The sequence below is a fragment of the Cetorhinus maximus genome, chromosome 25 (genome assembly GCF_964194155.1).
Source record: "Cetorhinus maximus chromosome 25, sCetMax3.hap1.1, whole genome shotgun sequence".
In the NCBI taxonomy this organism is placed as follows: domain Eukaryota; kingdom Metazoa; phylum Chordata; class Chondrichthyes; order Lamniformes; family Cetorhinidae; genus Cetorhinus; species Cetorhinus maximus.
The window spans coordinates 5,558,077-5,580,282 of record NC_135903.1 but is presented as its reverse complement, the minus strand read 5'-3'; the positions used below and the strand labels follow the sequence as shown (position 1 = coordinate 5,580,282).

The following is a 22,206-nucleotide window of genomic DNA, read 5'->3' as shown; positions in this document are numbered from 1 at the left end:
GACTGAGGAAAGCACGTCATTGGCTCCTTTGCTGAATGTACTGCCCTGTGTTGCACTTGGGCTTCAGAAGCCAGTGAGGTCCCGAGCTGACCTGTGCTGAGTTATCTTGCATACAATTTTAACCCATCTTGCCAAGTGGGAAACTGGCCAGCAAGATGCAATATCTCGGGCACATTTCCTCGCTCTCGATCTTAATCTCCCCAGCCACAGCCCTTCGAGGGATCTGCACTCCTCCAATTCTGGCCTCTTGAGCATCCCAGATTTTAATCGCTCCACCATTGTCGGCCATGCCTTCAGCTGTCCAGGCCCAAATCCCTGCAATTCCCTCCCTAAACCTCTCAGCCTCTCTTCCTCTCTCTCAGCCAATAAGACGCTCCTCGTTTTGAACAAGCTGGTGATTAGCTGTCTGTATATCTCCTTATGTAGCTCAGTGTCAAATTGGGCTGTTTTACTACATTAAAAGCTCTATAGAAATGGAAGTTGTTGCTGCTGTTGTGCAGGACATAAACTCGACATTAAAGCTGATCTGTTCGGTTGTTGAGTATATTCAAGTTGGAGAGCGGTAGATTTTTGGATACTTAGGGAATCAAAGGGTATTGGGATATTGTGGGATGGTGGAGTTAAGATCAACCACGATGTTATTGAATGGTGAAGGAGGCTCAATAGGCCAAATGGCCTCCTCCTGTTCCTATTTCTTATATTCTTATGTTTGGTTTCCTGCTGAATGGGTTAAAGTTTATCTCTGTTGTGGTGGTGGTGTCACACGAACTTGTGTGTGACACCACACTTGGTGTTAAGCCTCAATAACTCTGGATTAATGAGAGGCATAAAGGTCAGGCCCGATTACCATTCCTGGTTACTTGTCTTGACTGCGATAGATGCATTGTAGCAATTCGCCAAGGCTCCCTCGACAGCACCTTCCAAACCTGCGACCACTATCACCTAGAATCACAACGGCAACAAATGCATAGGAACACCGCCACATTCAAGATCCCCCCCAAGCCACTCACCATCCTGACTTGGGAATGTATCGCTGCTGTTCCTTCACTGTGGCTGGGTCAAAATCCTGGCACTCCCTCTCTAACAGCACGGTGGGTGTACCTGTACCATGTGGTCTGCAGCGGTTCAAGAAGGCAGCTCACCACCACCTTCCCTCCTTCTCAAGGGTGATTAGGGATGGGCAATAAATGCTGGCCTTACCAGTGATGCCCATATCCCATAAATGAATTAAAATAAAATGAAAATTGGGAGACATTTATAAACAGGCAGCCTTTTTGATATTGTCTATTTTAATCATTGAATCATAAAATGATACATCATAGAAAGAGAACAACCCCAGCTTTTCTAGCCTGTATATAACCGGAGTCCCTCATTCCTGGTAACATTCTAATAGACCTTTCGAACCCTTGCCAAGGCCTTAACTTCTTTCCTAAAGTGTCCGGATTTGACCACAATAATCTGAAATAAAAACAGAAAATACCGGAAAATCTCAGCAGCGTCTGTGAAGGGAGAAAGAGAGTTAACATTTCAGATTGATGATATGTGGCACTGTATAGCTCAAATAATTTATACTTTTCTTTTTTATTCATTCATGGGATGTGGGCGTCGCTGGAAAGGCCCAGCGTTTGTTACCTATCCCTAATCGCCCTTGAAACTGAGTGGCTTGCTCAGCCATTTCAGAGGGCAGTTAAGAGACAACCACATTGCTGTGGACCTGGAGTCACACGTAGGCCAGACCAGGTAAAGATGGCAGATTTCCTTCCTTACAGGACATATTTTTAGACATGTCAATAGAATTGACCTTCTCTTGACATTCCATTCTACAATTGATGTGGAATAGGGCTGTCAATAGAATTCACCAGACCATCGCTGTCTTTAGTTTCTTTATAATTTGATTCAAAGGGTTAAGTGATTGAACGTTGTGTGCTTGGTGTGCATTGATCCTGATGGTGTTCCCGTGCTCTGTGATTGCAGGGCTGGAGAGTCTGAGGCGGCAGCAGGACTGCAGGGTGGTGGATCCTCAACTGGATGAGCTGGAAGCTCAGAGGCTACAGGAGAAGGTCGATGAACTCCAGAGGGTGCTGCACAGTTGCCAGTGGCGGGAGAGACAGTACAAAGAGGAGTGCGACCGCTTACAGTCCCAGCTGAGCCAGCAGAGTCTGCAGGAAAGCTGCGCGCAGGTCAGTGGGGAGGAGCCGCCGCCTTCTCAAAAAGTGACCCACGGGGTTCTTGCGGTGAGGACCTGAGCCAAAGAAACAAGGAGGGGTTTGGGGGGGGGTGGGGGGAGAGGTGTGAATCCCAGTTTGTGTTGAGTTAGCATTGTTATTTAGATCTAAAAGTGTAGGTGGCATTAGGGCCTGGGGGCTGCAGAGCCTTCTCACTGTGCCAGCAATATGGATAGTTTATAAAGCCAGTTCTCATTATAAATGTGGATGTTGATTTATTTGCTAAGATTTTGATACATTTATACAACCATAATGTAAACTAAACAATGTGCATTACGCCGCTCTGCTGCCACTCTCCCAATGGATCGATGCACCTCCAGCTAGAATGGAAGCTTTGTGCTAATCAGGCTCCTTAACAAAGATGTCCTGCTCAAAGTGCCGACTCTCAGCTCCTGCAGATGCAGCGTTGGTTGAACCCCTCGTGGGATTCACACAACGGGCAATGGTTTAAACAGGAGCAGCACTGAACCATGGCTAGAATGTCACCGGTGGAAATTGAAGGGGAGAAGTAGATCAAAGGAACAGTGTTAAAATTGCCCTGATCTTTTCCCTCCATCAATCAGTCGTTTCAGTTCTCATTGTCTGCTCTCCCTCCCTCTCCCCACCCCCAGGAACTGACCTGTGACCCCAATGACATGGAGTGGATAAAGAGTACAGAAGAAGAGCAGTAAGTGTTTAATCTGAATGCCTCCATCCATACTTCTCCTCTCTGACCTGCTTTTCTTAATTCTTTGAATGTTCCCTTTGTACTTTCTTTTTTAAAAAAAAGTTATTTGTTCGTTGGCAAGGCTGGCATTTATTAACCATGAGACACCCATGCTGTGAAAGAGGCATTGGATTGCCATCTGGTGCCTCAAGCAACTGGCATAGACTGTAAAATGCAGCGGGGCTATTGAACCACAGGGGCATCACAGCTGAGCCTGTTCCGAATCAAGGAGAATTGATGCCTCTGCAGACTAACCCAATGGCCATATTTTCTTTTTAACTCAGTCTCAGGCTGAGGGCTTCCCTGGCATTTGATGTCCCACTCTGGCTATGGACAGTTTGATACAACTGCTTTTCTTGACTCACTTCAGAGGGAAGTTAAAATTTGGATAGCCGTTGGTGAAGGATAGAACTGGAGCCAATCTTTACGGAGGGCTGAATTTAACGGGTGGGTGGGTGGCGGGAGGGTTTACTGCTTCTCCCCCGCCCCCTGGTGGAAACGTCAGTCCCAAGCTGACCAACATTAAACAACACGCACTCCGGGCAGCCTTAAGTAGGTGAGTGTCGGGCTTCCACCCTCAGCAGGAGGGATGGAATTAACATTAGTGTTGGACTGGAGTCAGAGATAGGCCAGACTGGGAAAGGATGGCAGGTGTTCTACTCTAAAGGACACCAGTGAACAAACTGGGTTTTTATGACAATCTAACAAGCTTCCTGACCACCTTTTACAGACGCCAGGCTGTTCATTTTCATGGTTTTTAAACCGTCATAGCAGGATTTGAATTCATGATTCTGTGGATTACTGACCTGTAACATAACCACTGCCCTATCGTACCCTAGTCCACTTGTGCATTTCCTAGTGATGGCCATCGAGCATCAGACCCTGGCTGATAATTGTTTCATTCTTACCCTCGCCAAGTGCAGATGGTTTTACTGCAGCCAACCAAGCCCATCCTTGCCTGACATCCAGACCTAACCAGTGCTAATATAATGGACCGAGTGGGCCTGGAGACTAAAATCTGGCAAATCCACCCCTTACCACCAAGCTAGTAGCTGTTTATGGCCACCCCTACTATTAGGGCACGTTTCAATGTGAATTCTTGGGCGTACAAATTTCCAAGTGCTTTTCTCAGAAGGGCTGCACCCTTTTGTCTGAGGTTGTGCATTTCTCACTGAACAATGTCTCATCTGCACACGGAATTCAAATTAAACTTGAAGTTGTTCCAGGGGTCACGAGGCAGAGGAGGTTGTCCCTGGGTCAAGAGGGCAGGAGCCTTATCCCGGGTCCCAGCAGCGGAGTAAGTAGGGCAGTTGGCTGAGACACCACAGACAGCTCTGTTGAGGGACGACTAGGAGAATAAGGAATCGGTGTGAAGAGCACTTGTTCAGGAGCCCCACTGTATTACTGCAGCGTGCCTGTCATTAGGAGCTCCACTGTGTTGATGCAGCGTGCCTGTCATTAGGAGCCCCACTGTGTTGATGCAGCGTGACTATCATTAGGAGCCCCACTGTGTTGATGCAGCGTGCCCATCATTAGGAGCCCCACTGTGTTGATGCAACGTGCCTGTCATTAGGAGCCCCACTGTGTTGATGCAGCGTGCCCATCATTAGGAGCCCCACTGTGTTGATGCAGCGTGCCTGTCATTAGGAGCCCCACTGCGTTGATGCAGCGTGACTATCATTAGGAGCCCCACTGCGTTGATGCAGCGTGACTATCATTAGGAGCCCCAACAACGCTCACTCGCTAGGTCACAATGTTCTCGGGGATGATCTCATCAGCAGCCACCCACTCAAAATCTCAAGCTTTTCGGAGCTCTGCTGCAGTCTGTGGGGACACCCGGAAACACTATTTAATTTCACCTGATCAGCATTTGCTTCTATTGTTTCCTCCCTCATTCCCACCTGCCCCTAAGGCATTGATGTTATTCTGCTTAATGACTGGAATTCGAAACACAAACAGATCAGTCTTGATCTTTTTGAATGGTGGAGCAGGCTTGAGGGGCCGAATGGCCTCCTTCTGTTTCTATTATTGTACGTTCTCTCTCTTTTTTGATTTATTCATGGGTGTCGCTAGCTAGGCCAGCATTTATTGCCCATCCCTAATTGCCCTTGTTAAGAGCCAGCCACATTGCTGTGGACCTGGAGTCACATGGAGGCAGATTTCCTTCCCTAAAGGGCATTAGTGAACCAGATGGGCCTTAATGATAATAGTTTCGCGTCATCATCAGACCTTCAATTCCAGATTTTTATTGGATTCACATTTCACCATCTGCCGTGGTGGGATTCGAACCTGGGTCCCCAGAGCATTACCCTGTTGTCTCTGGAATACTAGTCCAGTGACTATGAAAGGGTAGACAGGGCCTCGATTTAACACCTTATCCAAAAACTGACTGGCCACCGGTTTTAGAGCGGTGGGGAGAAATAGATAAGCAGAGAAAATCCCTTGTCAATTCACCAGCCCCATTGTACGCTGATTGCTTCACTGTTCCTGGGACTAAGCTGCCCCCTTGTGATTCTATCAGGTCATTACAGCATACCCCATTGAATCATTTCTGTGCTTAAATCATGCAATAATTTGAATCAAGCATTGTAAATACCACAGCAAAGTGCCAAATGAATGAGTTATCAGATAATTTGAATGGAGCATCTTTGAATTAAATGTACACTGTAGTAATGCTTGGTCCTAAATCATCACAGCTAGTTTGGACAGTTAATCTGTTCTGGTGAAGAGTCACACGGACTCGAAACATTAACTGTGTTCCTCTCCGCAGATGCTATCAGACCTGCTGAGTTTTTCCAGGTATTTTTATTTTTGTTTTTGTTTTGGACAGTTAATTATTTTGCTAATAAAGGAAATCTTTTATTTAAAATGGGCTTCTAAATAAGATTAGAAAACATTATAGGGTTCAACAGTAGAAAATTTGGTGTTCTGAAGTTAAAGTTGGAGTTTATGTTTGCACAAATTAGCTTATTTTACAACAGTAACTATACCTTGTCAGCTGTAAACTTGGGATATACCTGATGTTGTGAAAGGTACTTTTATTTATCAAGCAAACTGTCAGAAGGATAGATGCAGGATCAGGCTCCCTCCGCTCTGCTGAACAATGTCTCTTACCTCAATCTTTTTGAAAGAGTAACTGAGGAAATAGGATCAGAAATGAGCAAGGCTGCAACCAGCCCTTCTGCTCTCTCCTGTCAGTCTGACAAAATCCCATCCACCAGCCTGTCTCTGCATCCTCTCATGACTGTGTCCGCTGAGCCTTTGAGGCACCAAGGAAGCTGGAAGCTCACCAGCTGATGAGTCACAGGCGTGAAGGTGGTGTCTCCCTGCCCTGCAGCCTAGCCAGAGATCATGCTAATCCTTGGCCATGAGAAGCAACCTGTCAAAATCTGCAACAAGCCTTGAACACCTGGCCAAGAGGGAGGTGAATGGTGCGCCGTACAGTGACTGGGTCAGCAGTATGTGGCTTGTGAGTTTACGTAGATTAGTGTCCCTGCCTGTTGTGCCCACTGGACCTCACCAGCAGCGAGTGATCAGCTGGAGGTGTTTGGACTGTCGATTCTTGGCATGACTTCTGAGACAGGTTAGTTTTTTAAAAAAAAAAGACTTATTTATTCATTTATAGGATGTGAGCATCGCTGACTAGACCAACATTTATTGCCCATCCCTAACTGCCCTTGAGAAGGTGGTGGTGAGCTGCCTTCTTGAACCGCTGCAGTCCATGTGGTGTTGGTACACCCACAGCGCTGTTAGGGAGGGAGTTCCAGGATTTTGACCCAGCCACAGTGAAGGAACGGCGATATATTTCCAAGTCAGGATGGTGTGTGCCTTGGAGGGGAACTTCCAGGTGGTGGTGCTCCCATGTGTCTGCTGCCCTTGTCCTTCTAAGTCGTAGAGGTTGGGGGTTTGGAAGGTGCTGTCAAAGGAGCCTTGGTGAGTTTCTGTAGTGCATCTTGTAGATGGTACACACACTGCTGCCACTGTGCGTCAGTGGTGGAGGGAGCGAATGCTTAAGGTGATGATTGGGGTGCCAATCAAGACATGAAGCTGAGACATTTGAAATGTAATGGCTCAGAGCTCAGGGAAGTGAGATTCGCACTCTAACAAGTCTATCAGCTACTCATACCCTTCTTCCTCTTGTGGTGAAACTCAGTGGAAGGGTTCGAGGTGACACATGAAAAGACTGTGGCTAGTTTCGGGATTAACGATTGCTCCCTCAGTACTCTTGACAAAGTTTCATATCAGACAACCAAGAAAAGAAACAATCTGATATAAGCTGCTTAAAACTGGAATGATGGAGCACTCAGGGAGTGAAGGCAAATATCTTTTGCAAAGTAAAAGGAACACATTTTTTCAGAGGTGCTAGGGAGGAGGAGTTGTGAGTGCTGAGGAGTCTCTGCTGAGTGTTAGGGGTTGGCCTAAGTATCTCCTTTGCTTCTGAGAACGACGCAGGCTGGAGTACAGCAGGTGCAGGTACGTCTTTGTGAATTATCTTTTATCCAAATTGAGATGCCAAAGTGTAGGGAACCACGAGCAGGCCCGATGAATCAGGAAGTGGTGGCAGGGAAACTGTTGGTTGTTTATCAGCCTGAGGTTGAATTTGAACTCGAGTGGTTTGTGAAATGCCTGAAGATATCTGGAGTGTTTCTCTTTGTTAAAGAAGCTGTGTCAGTGACTCCTACAGGAAAATTCGACTGTAACAATGTCAAGACTAGACGCATCTGCTCTGGGAGCTTGTAGGAGGCAGATTTCGGGAAACACAGACAGTGACTGGATGAATCGATATCTTAGACAATATGGCTAATTTCTGTGGTTGCTTTTGAGTTTCTGTGCATCAGTTTTACATTGACTCTAATCGTGATTGCTGAGAATATTAACTCAAATAAGATGTGCCTGACTAACTTGTTCTCCCTTTTAAACACTCCACTTTCCAGACCCCCAGCCTCCCTCTCTAGATCCCCCACCTCACCCTCCAGACCCCCTCACCTCTTCCTCTACACCCCCCACTCTCCAGATCTCCCTGCCTTTCCCTCCAGTTCTGCCTCCTGACCCTCAACTTCTCCCTCCAGGCACCGCCACTCTCTGGCCCCTCCCTACTCCCCCCCTCTCTCCAGACCCCTCCACCTCTCTCTCCGGACAACACCCCCATTCACCCTTCAGAAACCCTTCCCCCGCTCTCCAGAACCTTCATTAGTCGCCCTCCATATGAACCTTGCTCTCCATCTAGACCCTCACTCCCTGCTTCATGATTGGATGCCCCTTGCCTGTTGCCCTGTTGGAGATGTCCGCTATTGGTTGGATTTGCTGTCAGCTGCTGGCCAGGAGCAGTTCTGATTGGTTGAGCTTCTTGCCCTGTGCAATATTGTTGGTGTTTCCATGTTGCTGAAGTCTAGCATTTTCATCCATGTTAAACCACATTGACAGCAACCAAGAAAATAAAACACACACAATGAACAAAAAACACTTGCACACTCTGATCTTCATTTTCCTCTTTTATGCCCAAAATGGTTAGAGTTCACCTGCATGTGCTATGAAAATGGGAGTTTAGAGATCAGAGCCTTAATGATGGTGTCTATTCTCCAATTCTTATTTATGAATTAAAAATGCAATTGGGTCCATGTGACTAGTCACTAACAAATTGGACAAGACTGGTATCTAAGACTTGTTCAGCTGGCTAATTTCTAATCCACATGCACGTGCGCTATTTGTTCTGCCCTCGGTGAATGTACATGAGATTGTCGCAGGGTAATGCGCATTAAAAAAAAACAGATTTCAGCTGTCCCTTACTCATCTGAACACTGCTGTGTTCTTTAGATTATTGTCAGTCAGTGCATAGCACTGGCTTCAAGCCCCATTCCAGAGACAGGAGCTCAGAATCAAGGTTGACACTTCAGTGCAACACTGAGGGAGTGCTGCACTGTCAGAGGTGAGATGGCAAACTGGAGCCCCTGTCTGCGCTCTCAGGTGGACATAAAAGATTCCATGGGAAGAGCAGGGGCATTCTCCCTGGTGCCTTGGCCAATATTTATCCCTCAACCATTATCACAAACCAGATATTATCTGGTCATCATCACATTGCCGTTTGCGGGATCTTGCTGTGTGAAATTTTGGCTGCCGTGTTTCCAATATTACGTCAGTGATGACACTGCAAAAATACTTTATTGACTGGAAAGTGTTTTGGGGCCTCCTGAGGTTGTAAATGGTGCTATATAAATGCAAGAATTTCTTTCTAATTTATTAAATTAGGAGAGGAAAAGAGAGAATCAAAAGTCTTCCTTGTATTATTGTGTAAATAAGACCAACTGTGGACGATAGGAATCATTCCAGTATTCCCAGGAGGGAGTGACACTTGCAGAATTTTTTTTTATTCATTCATGGGATGTGGGCGTCACAGGCTGGGCCGGCATTTATTGCCCATCCCTAATTGCCCTTGAGAAGGTGGTGGTGAGCTGCCTTCTTGAACCGCTGCAGTCCATGTGGTGTAGGTACACCCACTGTGCTGTTAGGGAGGGAGTTCCAGGGCTTTGACCCAGCGACAGTGAAAGAACGGCGATATATTTCCAAATCAGGATGGTGAGTGGCTTGGAGGGGAACTTCCAGGTGGTGGTGTTCCCATGTATCTGCTGCCCTTGTCCCTCTAGGTGGTAGAGGTCGGGGGTTTGGAAGCTATTGTTGAAGGAGCCTTGGTGAGTTTCCGCAGTGCATCTTGTAGATGGTACACACTGCTGCCACTGTGCATTGGTGGTGGAGGGAGTGAATGTTTGTGGATGTGGTGCCAATAAAGTGGGCTGCTTTGTCTCGGACGGTGTCAAGCTTCTTGAGTGTTGTGGGAGCTGCACTCATCCAGGCAAGTGGGGAGTATTCTATCACACTCCTGACTTGTGTCTTGTAGATGGTGGACAGGCTTTGGGGAATCATGAGGTGAGTTACTCGCTGTAGGATTCCTAGCCTCTGACCTGCTCTTGTAGCCACAGAATTTATATGGGTAATGCATCTTGGGAAAATGCCAGCATTTAGTCTGTGACTTTCTGTTTAATACTTAGTCAGTTGATAAAAATCACAAGCTGTGTGTGTTAGGGAAGTGCTTCCTATGAGTGTTGGATAACGAAATGATCCCTTCCAATCAGGTTAACATGGAGCAGGCGTTTCTGTGTGTCAGTGGAATCTCTTTTGGCTGAAATATTCTCTGTAGCTTCAAAGTACATGTGACCACCCCCATCTGCCCCTGTACCAACTCCCATTCATGACTTTCCAATTCATTTCTACCATGAAATGTGGCAAGAGCTCTGTGTTTATCAGAGCTGCCTAAGCCTGCCTTTCATCTCAGTAATCTTCTGGTTTGCCTTCCCCTTTGATGGCACCCATCAGGGAGCCAGATCAATTCTTGATGCTTCCTCTGTTGTGCTGGAGCTAATCCAAGGGACAAACTGAGCAGTGAATAGTGGTGAAGCAGTCTAGCTCCTCTCGATTTCCTCCCTCCCCCTCCTGATCCTCGCTGGGCACAGACATCAGCTCTCTTTTCCCAAGCTTTGTGAAGCAGAGCTGAATCGCAGAACCACAGAAATGTCACGGTGCGGAATGAGGCCATTCGGCCCATCGTGTCAGCACCGGCTCTCCGAGCACTTTAATTTAGTGCCAGTTTCCTGCCTTTTCCTCCGTAGCCCCTGCACCTTGTTAGCAGTGAGTCTGCGGTGGGCAGTTGGAATGCTGAGGGCGTAAGGGTGGAACCCAGCCACGTTTGCCAAGGCTGGTGCGGGTCAGCCATGATCTAACTCAATGGTGGAACCGACTTGAGGAGCTGAATGGCCTCTCACTGTTCCTGCTTCCGGTGAGGTCATTGGTCTCGGATTGTGAGTAGGATCCCTAGGTTGATGCCCACCTTGCTGCACGTCACCCTGGGTTACTGATGCCCCATTTTAGCTGCCCCTGGCTGTGATCGGCGCCAATTGAGGAGTGAACGTTGGATACTCTGGGCTTTATTTGGGTGGTGCCTCTATCCACTAACCCAACGGTCCACAGACAGGACTAGGCTTCCTTTGCCTTTCAGCTGAACTTGTTCCATTTTGTATTTTCTTCCTAAAATATTGACATTTGGTGCGGCCGCATGGGTTTTAATTAGGATTTATAATAACACAAAGTGGGAAGGCAGCATGACTTCCTTTTTTTAAAAATCGTCCCTCTTTCAATCACAAGAACGAAAGAACTAGGAGCAGGAGTAGGCCATAAGGCCCTTCAAGCTGATTCGATAAAATCATGGCTGATCTGGTTGTTGTCTCAAGGAAACCTTGAGAGTTATGAATCCTAGGATGTGTCGAATCGCTTTACAGCCACTCTTGAAGTGCAGTTTCTGTTGCAATATGAGAAATATAGTGCACAGGGAGACTCCACAAACAGCAATGTAATAACGACCAGATAGTCTGTGTTTTTTTTAAATTTGGTGTTGATTGAGGGACAAATACCGGCCAGGAGACTGGAGATACCTCCATCGCTCTTCTACAAAATAGCGCCATGGGACCTTTTCTATCCACCCACGATGGAAGACAGGGCCTCAGTTTAGTGAAATAAAAACAGAAAGTGCTAGAGAAGCTCAGCAGGTCTGGCAGTGTCTGTGGAGAGAGAAACAAAATTAACATTTTGAGTCAGTATGATTCTTATTCAGAACTCCACTTTCCTGTCTGCCCCCTCATAACCCTTGACTCCCTTGTTGATCAAAAACCTGTCTAACTCAGCCTTGAATATATCCAATGACCCAGCCTCCACTGCTCCCTGGGGTAGAGAATTCTACAGACGCATAACCCTCTGAGAGAAAAAAATTCTTCTCATCTCTGTCTTAAATGGGAGACCCCTAATTTTTAAACAGTGACCCCTAGTCCTAGACTTACCCACAAGGGGAAACATCCTCTCGGCATCCACCCTGTCAAGTCCCCTCAGGATTTTATATGTTTCAATAAGATCACCTCTCATTCTTCTAAACTCCAGTGGGTATTGGCCCAACCTGCTCAACCTTTCCTCACAAGATAACCCCTTCATCCCAAGAATCGTTTGAGCGAACATTCCCTGAACTGCTTCTAACGCAGTTATCGCCTTTTTTAAGTAGGTAGACCAAAACCGTACAGAGTACTCGATGCTTCACTTCTCCTCCTTGCACCTTTAGTGTGGTGCATTGAGGAGAGGGTAACCTGCCAGTATTGCCCCAGAGGGACCACGCTACTATGCCAGCCTTTAGTTTTTAACTTATTTAATCTTGCAACAATCTGTGTGGAGTTTTGGTCTCCATATTTAAAGATGGATATACTTGCATTGGAGGCAATACAGTGAAGGCTCACTAAATTGGTCCCTGGGATGAGGGGGGGCTTGTTCTGTGATGAGAGGATGAGTGAATTGGGCCTATATCCTCTGGAGTTTAGAAGAATGAGAGGCGATCTCATCGAAACAATCCAGATTCTGAAGGGGTTTGATAGGGGAGACGCTGAGAGGTTGTTTCCACTGGCCGGAGAGTCTAAAACACGGAGAAGCTTGGTGGGGGGGTAGAGTTGGGCACAGTCTCAGGATAAGGGCCCGGTCATGTAGGACTGAGATGAGGTGAAGTTACTTCACCCAGAGGCTTGTGAATCTTTGGAACTCTCTACCCCAGAGGGTTGTGGACGCTCCGTCATTGAATATATTTAAGACCGAGATAGAAACATTTTTGATCTCTCAGGGAATTGAGGGATACGGGGAGCAGGCAGGAAAGTGGAGTTGAAGACCAATATCAGCCATGATCATGTTGAATGGCGGATCAGGCTCGATGGGCCGAATGGCCAACTCCTGCTCCCATTTCTTGTGGTCTTGTCTTCTTGTATTGTAGCAGTTGGAATAGTAATGGGATTCTGTCATTGTCCTTTAGCTTGTTCTAAGTTGATACAACCTTTTCACTGACTAGACTGCGACTTTTAACGAAATAAGTCATAACATGGGTGTCAGGATGATATAATAATTTTAATAATGTTATTGGAATTCATTGTGAAGTAGAGTAATAGTGGGGACTGTGTCTATGGGTCTATGCCTGTGCGTGGGCCTTAATTGACTTAGAGACAGCTGGTCTGAAGGTTTTGATGTATTAGAAGATAAACCAGGTTTGAAATGTTAAGTAGGTGTAAAGGGAACACTTGCATTTCTAAATAAACCGGACTAGCTTGTTTTCAAAGGATGGGTGAAATGTGTCAGCTATCCAGGAGAAGTTAAGCAACAGTGTGTTTATTTTCCCCCAAAGATTACTAGTAATATTGGTACTATGAGAGATTTTTTATTATTAGAGAGATTAGTAAGGTCGAAAGACAAAGTGAAACAATGGAAATTTGCATTCAGAGGGGAAAATATGGATAAAGGGGAGAAGGCTGTGTGTAAGGGAAGGAATTCTCACATCTAACAAGTGTGAAAAGCCTCCAGCATCTAAACCCCGAGCTGCTGTCTACAGAAAACTGAAGATAAAACTCACTTTGAACTCGTCTGTTTCAGGGATATTGTGTGTTTCTTTGCCTGGGTCTTTTAAAATCTCTGTGTCTTACTGTTGCCTTAATGAAAGTGTAACTGGGAGTTAGATTGAGTAGGGGATTTAGAAGTTATCATAATAGTAATTTGTAGATCTAATGGCCAATTAAGGCCCGCCCAGTATGACATGCGCCCGGAAGCGCTGAGCACTCCCTGTGCGGGCAGGGGTGTGGGGGAGGCTGAGTCGGGGCCTTCCCCAGTGCAGAAATCTCCCTAGGGCACAGAGCTGCCTCAGGGAGATTAAGTTGTAAAGAAAAAAAAAATCTTTAAGACGTGTCCCCTCGTGTGAAAGTGCCACAGGAGCTGGGACATGTCAATGAATTTTATCAAAAATTTTTATTAAATTTTTAAAACCTTCATGAAACCTCATCCCGCCCGTGGATGAGGGTTTAATGATAAATGCGAAGGCCGCCTGGGCTCTTCGCCTGCCCACCAACCTTAAGGTTGGACGGGCAGCTCAGTTAATTATTTTAATTGATATTTAAACGGCCTTAATAGGCCTTTGACAGTTCGGCAGGTGCGCAGCTGACTCTGGTGCGCGCCCACCGAACTGAGGACCTGAATGATGCGCGGTGATGTTGGGACGCACGCCCGATGTCACCGTGCGTCATTTTACACGTCTGCGAATGGGTCCTGCCCCCACTTGCCAACCCGAAGATTCTGGCCTATGTGTGCACTTAAAATCATTTCTTCTATTAATAAAGGTTTAATTTAGTTTTGTAAGACACCTATAAGACTCGGTGGTCTTATTACTACTGAATTCAAGGTACGCCTCTTGAAATTTATACAAACTGCAAAACAAGTTGTGGCAGTTGTTTCAAGTTTCCCTTTGGAATTTGAGCAGATCAGCATTTAACATCGGCTGTGCCAGAACAGTGGGGTTCAATATTAGTGTAGGGATGCCTAATAAGCTTGCAGTTGGGATCCCTTCAACATTCAAAGTGATCTGCCTCTATTAACCAATGGACTAAAGAATTTCACCTGAATGTATTAAACATTCACTGTTTTTTATTCTTTCGTGGGATGTGGGAGCTGCTGGCAAGGCCAGGATTTGTTGCCTATCCCTAATTGCCCTTGAACTGAGAGTCTTGCTCGGCCATTTCGGAGGGCACTTAGGAGTCAACCACATTGCTATGGATTTGGAGTCACATGTAGGCCAGGCCAGGTAAGGACAGCAGATTTCCTTCCCTAAAAGGGTTTGTACAGCAATACTTTCATGGTCACCATTACTGACACTAGCTTTTTAATTCCAAATTTATTGATTGAATTTAATTTCCACTGGTTGCTATCAGTGGAATTTATATTTGAACCCATGTTTCCCTAGAACATAAGCCTGGCTCCTGGGTTGCTAGTCTAGGTGATTACCGCTACACCACTGCCTCACCCAAGCCTCCCATTTGCTCCTATTGCAGTGTGCACTTGTGCACTAGTTGAGTCCTCTCACGATGGTGCCCTGTCCTGTTAGTCACTATAAAAGTCGTATAGCCATTCAGTGAAGTAATTTGAGTGAAGTAATTTCACCTCATCTTATCCTAAATGATTGGCTCTTTATCCTGAGACCATTCCCTCACCCCCGTGTTTTGGATTCCCCGACCAGCGGGAACAACCTCTCAGCGTCCCCGCCCCTCTCAAGCCATTCAGCCCATTGCACTTGTGCCATCTCTTTTAAAGAGCCCCCCCTCCTAATTTTCCTCCCTGTAACCCTGCAAATTTTTCCTTTTTAACCTTTGATCCAATTCTTCTTTGAAAGTTGCCATTGACTCGACTTTGCAATTCCTAACAACAACAGGCTGTGTAAAGAGAAAAAGTTCCCCTCACTTTACCCCCGTGTCTTTGGTCACTTGCCTTGAATTGGCATTCTCGGGTTCCTAACCCTCGTGCCAGTCACATTGCCGCCAAAGAAACTGCATATCAGGTATTGTATAGAAAGGATGGCTGACTGATTGCTCATTTTTCACCCCTTCCCTGAGACCAACCTCGAACCCAGTATCTTCCCGTCCGTTTCCAAATCCTTCTGAATTTTGAACACCTCAAACAAATCCCACTCCACCCCCCCAACACCTTTAACCATCGCTGCGCTAAGGAGAACAGTCCCAGTTTCTCCAGTCTCTCCGAGCAACTGAGACCCTCGGCCCTGGTACCATTCTAGAAAATCTAGATTTTCTTATTTTGCACAGCCCTGTGTCCTTGGGAGTTTGATCCTGGGTTTACACAGGCTGTGTCCAGCTTCCTTTAAACTGTGTTTGATTTCTTGTAACTGCACCTTAGTGACACTTGAGGGAGCTGATATGTTGAAACATGACAGGAAGCCTCTGCATTCTGTAATAATCATGCATATTCAAATAAGCAGTAGATGAGGCCATATGCTCTTATTGGAGGCATTGTATTGCTCTTAAAAATGATGGTAACTGTACTTAAAGTGACAGTATGCCTTCTGAGAATGAAAGAATGGTTTATTTAAGATCTAATCCTTTTAAAAATTGTGCAGTCACTCTCCTGAGCTGTGTAGCGCTCTCCTCGTCCACGTTTTCTAATACAGTCAATAAAATGAAAACAACAATTTATGCTGTATGTGGAGAACGTGCTGATTGGTTGGCAAGTGACGTTGCCATGGACAATGCACCACTGATAGTGACTGACAGTTACCTGCCAAGCATTGTTTGAAATTTCTCCTCACATACAGTATAAATTGTTGGGGAGGAACTTCCGGTCGGTGAGTGGGGGCGGGGCCCGCTCGCCGATGCGTAAAATGACGCGGGATGACGTCGGGCAGAACTCCCAACGTCACCCCGCGTCATTTCCATTTTCAGGTCAGCGGGGCCGCAGCCGAATCAGTTGCGCGCCTGCCGACCTGTCAATGGCCTATTGAGGCTATTTCAAAAGTAATTAACATAATTAATGGAACTGCCGGTCCAACCTTAAGGTCGGTGGGCAGGCCGGGAGCCCTGGCGGGCTTCAGAAAAAGCATCAAACCTCATCCCCGGACTATCATTTGTTTAACATTTTTAAATTTGGAGCTGATCTCCCTGAAGCAGCACCTAGCCGCAGGGAGATCAGGCCGCTCTTTTGCGCGCACTCTCGGCTGAGGGAATCTCCGCGCCCCCCCAAGCACAGGGAGCGCATAGTGCTTCCTGGCGGACATCACGCTGGGCGGGCCTTAATTGGCCCACCCACGTAAAATGGTGGCGCGCCCCCAATCGGGGGGCACTGATTGAAGGCGCGCCTGCCTGCGCCGCTGCTGCACCTCCCCCCGCCAATGGGGGGAAAATTTTTCCGATTTTTTCCCCCCCTTATATCGGTATTCTTGTGAACGTCTTGATGAGTACAAGATGAAAAGCTTAGACATGTCTTGTATTTCAGCAACACTCAAGTTTTGTGTTTCTCACGTGTCACACAATCACAGAATCACAGAATCACAGTGCAGCAGAGGCCCTTCGGCCCATCGAGTCTGCACCGACACGTGAGAAACACCTGACCTACCTACCTAATCCCATTTACCAGCACTTGGCCCATAGCCTTGAATGTTATGACGTGCCAAGTTCTCATCCAGGTACTTTTTAAAGGATGTGAGGCAACCCGCCTCCACCACCCTCCCAGGCAGTGCATTCCAGACCCTCACCACCCTCTGGGTAAAAAAGTTTTTCTTCACATCCCCCCTAAACGTCCTGCCCCTCACCTTGAACTTATGCCCCCTCGTGACTGAACCTCCAACTAAGGGGAACAGCTGCTCCCTATCCACCCTGTCCATGCCCCTCATAATCTTGAACACCTCGATCAGGTCGCCCCTCAGACTTCTCTGCTCCAACGAAAACAACCCAAGTCTATCCAACCTCTCTTCATAACTTAAACGTTTCATCCCAGACAACATCCTGGTGAATCTCCTCTGCACCCCCTCCAGTGCAATCACATCCTTCCTATAATGTGGCGACCAGAACTGCACACAGTACTCCAGCTGTGGCCTCACCAAAGTTCTATACAACTCCAACATGACCTCCCTACTTTAGTAATCTATGCCTCGGTGCAGACTCGATGGGCTGAAGGGCCTCTTCTGCACTGTGTGATTCTGTGATTCTGTGATTTGTACTACCAGACCACTATTTAGTATTTTGCAAGCATTCGCATGTTTAGAGACGGCTGCAATTCTGAGAAGGTTTGAAACAAGCACTGAGTGCACAGTTACATATGCACTAACCAGCGCACTGATAGCGACTGGGTTGCATAACTGGTCATGACAGTTATTATGGCTCTATACAAGTGAGGACTATACTTATGCAGAAATCTGCCCCCTTCCCTCCGCAGCCCGAACCGACCCTGTACGTGGCAGGTGCCAGTGGCCCGTGGTCAGATGCTTTTTTGTGCAGCAGCCGAGCGCCCGAGATTAGTGAAGACTTCCCTTCAGACAGCAGCCCTGACTCACCGACCACAGCCTCAGAATGAGTACCAGAGAGCTGCTGCTGTTGCTGCTGCAAAGAAGAAGAAAAAAACACAGAAATAGCAACCCAAGACCGCAAATACAATGAAATATTCTCGGGGAAGTGTACGCACTAAAGTGCATCAGGCAGCACATGTATTCCTAGTGTGGTACACATTTATCTTTACAGACTTTCATCCAGCAAGATAACTTCCCAGCAGTATTTAGGAAACAGTAGATAAGCAGCACTTGCTCCGTGGTTTAATGGGTAGAATAAGGCTTCACCTTTACGGCACCGAAAATCTTCACAGCTTTTGCAAAACTTTCAAAAATTTCACTCCTACATTCACTGAACCTAGCATGAAAATAGATTTTGTTTTAAAAAGAAATTAGAATTTTAGTAGGACAGATTGCAAAAATTGCACCCGCATTGGAGAGCACGTTACCAGCTTAAGCTACCCTGGGAGGTATTGGGGGGTGGGTGGGGCATGCAGAATTTGAAGCATGGCCCAATATAAAAATGCATTGCCAAACTCCCTAACCGTCGCACTAATGAGCGCTTAAGTAATATTTTGCCAGTAGCTCTGAGAAGTAGATTCACATCTACCTGGGTGCACACAGTACAGATTTCTCTGAACATCGTGGGTGACTGTTTGAGGTGAACCCACTGAGGAGAAGTTTACTCGGGTCTGCTCGGCTAAACGGGACTCCAGTCCGAGAGTGAGGGGGAGCCCATGTGAAATGGCATCTTGAGTGCGGAGCTGGGTTTTATTTCAGCTGCTGATCTTCCCTGGTGGAAGAAACGATGACACAGTGGGGAAGATTTCCTCCATGTTACAGATCAGGAAATCATAAACCTATTAATAAAGAGCGTGTTTATGAATTCACTACGTGTGGGTACAAGAGAAGCTTCGTTCCCATCTAGACTGAATTGCAAATTGCATCTGCTTTATTAAGGAGTGGTGTAGAGACAATTGAGGTGGAAGTTTACTTGGATTCTGTCAGTGTTGGATACATTATATCTGAACATTATAAGTGATGTGGATGAAAAATTATTTCGTGTGGAAAGATTTGGACTGGGATCAGTTTCACTGGGGTGTACGTGGTGTTTACATCAGAGTGGGCACTCAGAGACAGAAGCGTAATACCTTTGTAGGTATTACAACACACTGTTTTACAGAGGTGTGACATTTCTGCACTTATTATATCACAGCAGTCTTTGTTTTGATGAGACGGAATATTCCTGACATGCCGACAGAAGTGACTGCAAGTGACAAAGTAATTGACGTGGGTTTGGGACACTCGTTGAAAGTTATGTAGGACTGCAAATCTTTCCTTCTACATTTTGAGGCACACAGTCTTTCAGATCAAAAGCACGGGCTCACATTCCTACAGCGTTTTTCGCTACCTCTGGACGTCCCAATGCGCTTTACACCAAAGATCCATTTTTGAAGTGTAGCCACAAGTAGGAAACGCATCATCCAATTTGCGCACAGCAAGGTCCCACATACAGCAATGTGAAAATGACCTGATAATCTGCTTTTGTGATGTTGACTGAGGGATAAATATTGACTGGGGTACCGGGGATAACTCCCCTGCTCTTTGAAATAGTGCATGGTGATTTTTCTTTATTATTTATTCACGGGATGTGGGCTTCGCTGGCTGGGCCGGCATTTATTGCCCATCCCTAGTTGCCCTTGAGAAGGTGGTGGTGAGCTGCCTTCTTGAACCACTGCTTTCCATGTGGTGTAGGTACACCCACAGTGCTGTTAGGGAGGGAGTTCCAGGATTTTGCCCCAGCGACAGTGAAGGAACGGCGACATATTTCCAAGTCAGTATGGTGAATGACTTGGAGGGGAATTTCCAGGTGGTGGTGTTCCCATCTATCTGCTGTTCTTGTCCTTCTATATGGTAGTGGTCGTGGGTTTGGAAGGTGCTGTTGAAGGAGACTTGGCGAATTCCTGCAATGCATCTTGTAGATGGTACACACTGCTGCTACTGTGCGTTGGTGGTGGTGGGATCCTTTACGTCCACCTGAGAGAGAGCAGTTTAAAGCCTCATTCAAGAGAAGCAAAGATAGATCGCTCCTAAATTTATTGTGTATTCTTGATGGTGCAAGCTGGTGCTGATTGTGTTGATTCCTGAATGCAAAGTACCTACCACTGGGGAGTGCCAGTGGACAAGTAACTAAAGGAGCATGGTGAAGGGCATTGCAGTGTTTATTCATTCAAGGTTTCTATTGGACTGCAGGTGTTAAATCTGCTCCAAAAGAAACAGCCCTTGGCACAGGCAGTCAGGTGAACTTTCACATGTCTATCAACCTCTTTTAACTTTGACTGGTGAGAGTTATCACCTTCTGTGAGCGAGAATATCAACAACACCTGCAGCTAAATGTTGTCTAGAAAGCATCGCAATCTGTCGATGGCTTCAGTCCTGAAGGCAGCCGTTACTGCATTTATAATGAGGTGAAGTGGCGCACTGGATTGGAGGTCGCTATGAACATGCCACGAAGGGGTTCAGGAGACATCACACCAGTGAAGATGGGAGGCTTCGTGGGCTGTTCACGTGTTGCAGCACATCTTGCTTTTATTTAACTCCTGGAACAGCTCTGTGTTAATTGCCATTCCATATCACACCTATCGCATTCTTTCTTTCATTCCTGGGATGTTGGCCTCACTGGCAAGGTTGGCATTTGTCGCCCATGCATAGTTGCCCTTGAGAAAGTGATGGGTGAGGCTCCACTTTGTGGAGCAGACCACACAGTGTGATACCCGTGAAAGTGGTGCTGTTAAAAAGTGTTTTTTTTTTTAACCACGCAGTCAAATAAAGGGAGATAAGGACAAATCATAGAATTAAACTTTTCATATAAATGTTGTTAGGAAACTCCAGTCACCTCTGTAACTGCCCCACCCCCACTCCGCTTCTCCCCAAATTTAACCCTGTGGGGGTTATTTTGTTGCAAATTTTTGTTTCTCTTTCACAAGAAAACCCAATCCCGTTTCACTTAGAAAAAAGTTATGATGGAAAGCTAATTTCTCGCCAATGCTTTTCCGAGGGTTAGTTATTTTTTTTGAGCGGGCGCATTAACACCCACACTTGCAGCAGGTAAGAGGAGGGAGGGAGGGAGGGGGTGCAGAATGCTTGGCACCAGCCTTTTTTTTTTAACACAGAATGCGTTTGTCACTGAGGAAGTTTCCATTTTGCAGTCTTTCACACAATATGTCTGAGAAACTGCTCACGATTCATATAGCGCACACCACTGAACTGGCAAAGCCCCACAACAGCTTGTAGAATTTTAATTTTTTTAAAAATAAATAATGACTGTAAAGTTGTTTTGTGAACTGGAACAGATTCTGTGAAATGTTTGGGAGAAGAATTTACAAGAAAATCTAGCGGAAAGAGAGGGCTGAGAGCACACCCACCTCCAAAGACACACAATCAAACACACACACACACACACACACACACACAATCACATATACACACAACACAATCAAACACACACACACACACACACACATACACACACAATCACATATACACACAACACAGTCAAACACACACACACACACACACACACAATCACATATACACACAATCACATATACACACAACACAATCAAACACACACATACAATCACATATACACACAACACAATCAAACACACACACACGCACACACATACACACAACACAATCAAACACACACACACACAATCACATATACACACAACACAATCAAACACACACACACATACATACACAATCACATATACACACAACACAATTAAACACACATCACAATCACAAACACACACACACACATACACACACATACACACAATCACATATACACACAACACAATCAAACACACACACACACACATACACACACAATCACATATACACACAACACAATCAAACACACATCGCAATCACAAACACACACACACATACACACAATCACATATACACACAACACAATCAAACACACACACACATATACACAACACAATCAAACACACACACATACACACACAATCACATATACACACAACACAATCAAACACACACACACACACAATCACATATACACACAACACAATCAAACACACACACACACAATCACATATACACACAACACAATCAAACACACACACATACATACACACACAATCACATATACACACAACACAATCAAACACACACGCAATCAAACACATGCACAGACACAATCAAACACACACACACACACACACACACACAATCACATATACACACAACACAATCAAACACACATCGCAATCAAACTCATGCACAGACACAATCAAACA

General features: G+C 46.0%; 1 protein-coding gene across 2 annotated transcripts in view; it reads left to right on the top strand.

The window, feature by feature from the left end:
• tbkbp1 (TBK1 binding protein 1) overlaps positions 1-22,206 on the top strand; it is a 135,230-nt gene that overhangs the window by 42,001 nt on the left and 71,023 nt on the right. For both annotated transcript variants that reach the window (XM_078529331.1, XM_078529332.1), the window contains exons 6-7: positions 1,975-2,180; positions 2,837-2,892. In XM_078529331.1, the coding sequence (XP_078385457.1) occupies positions 1,975-2,180; positions 2,837-2,892 (262 nt within the window). The remainder of the gene's footprint in view (positions 1-1,974; positions 2,181-2,836; positions 2,893-22,206) is intronic.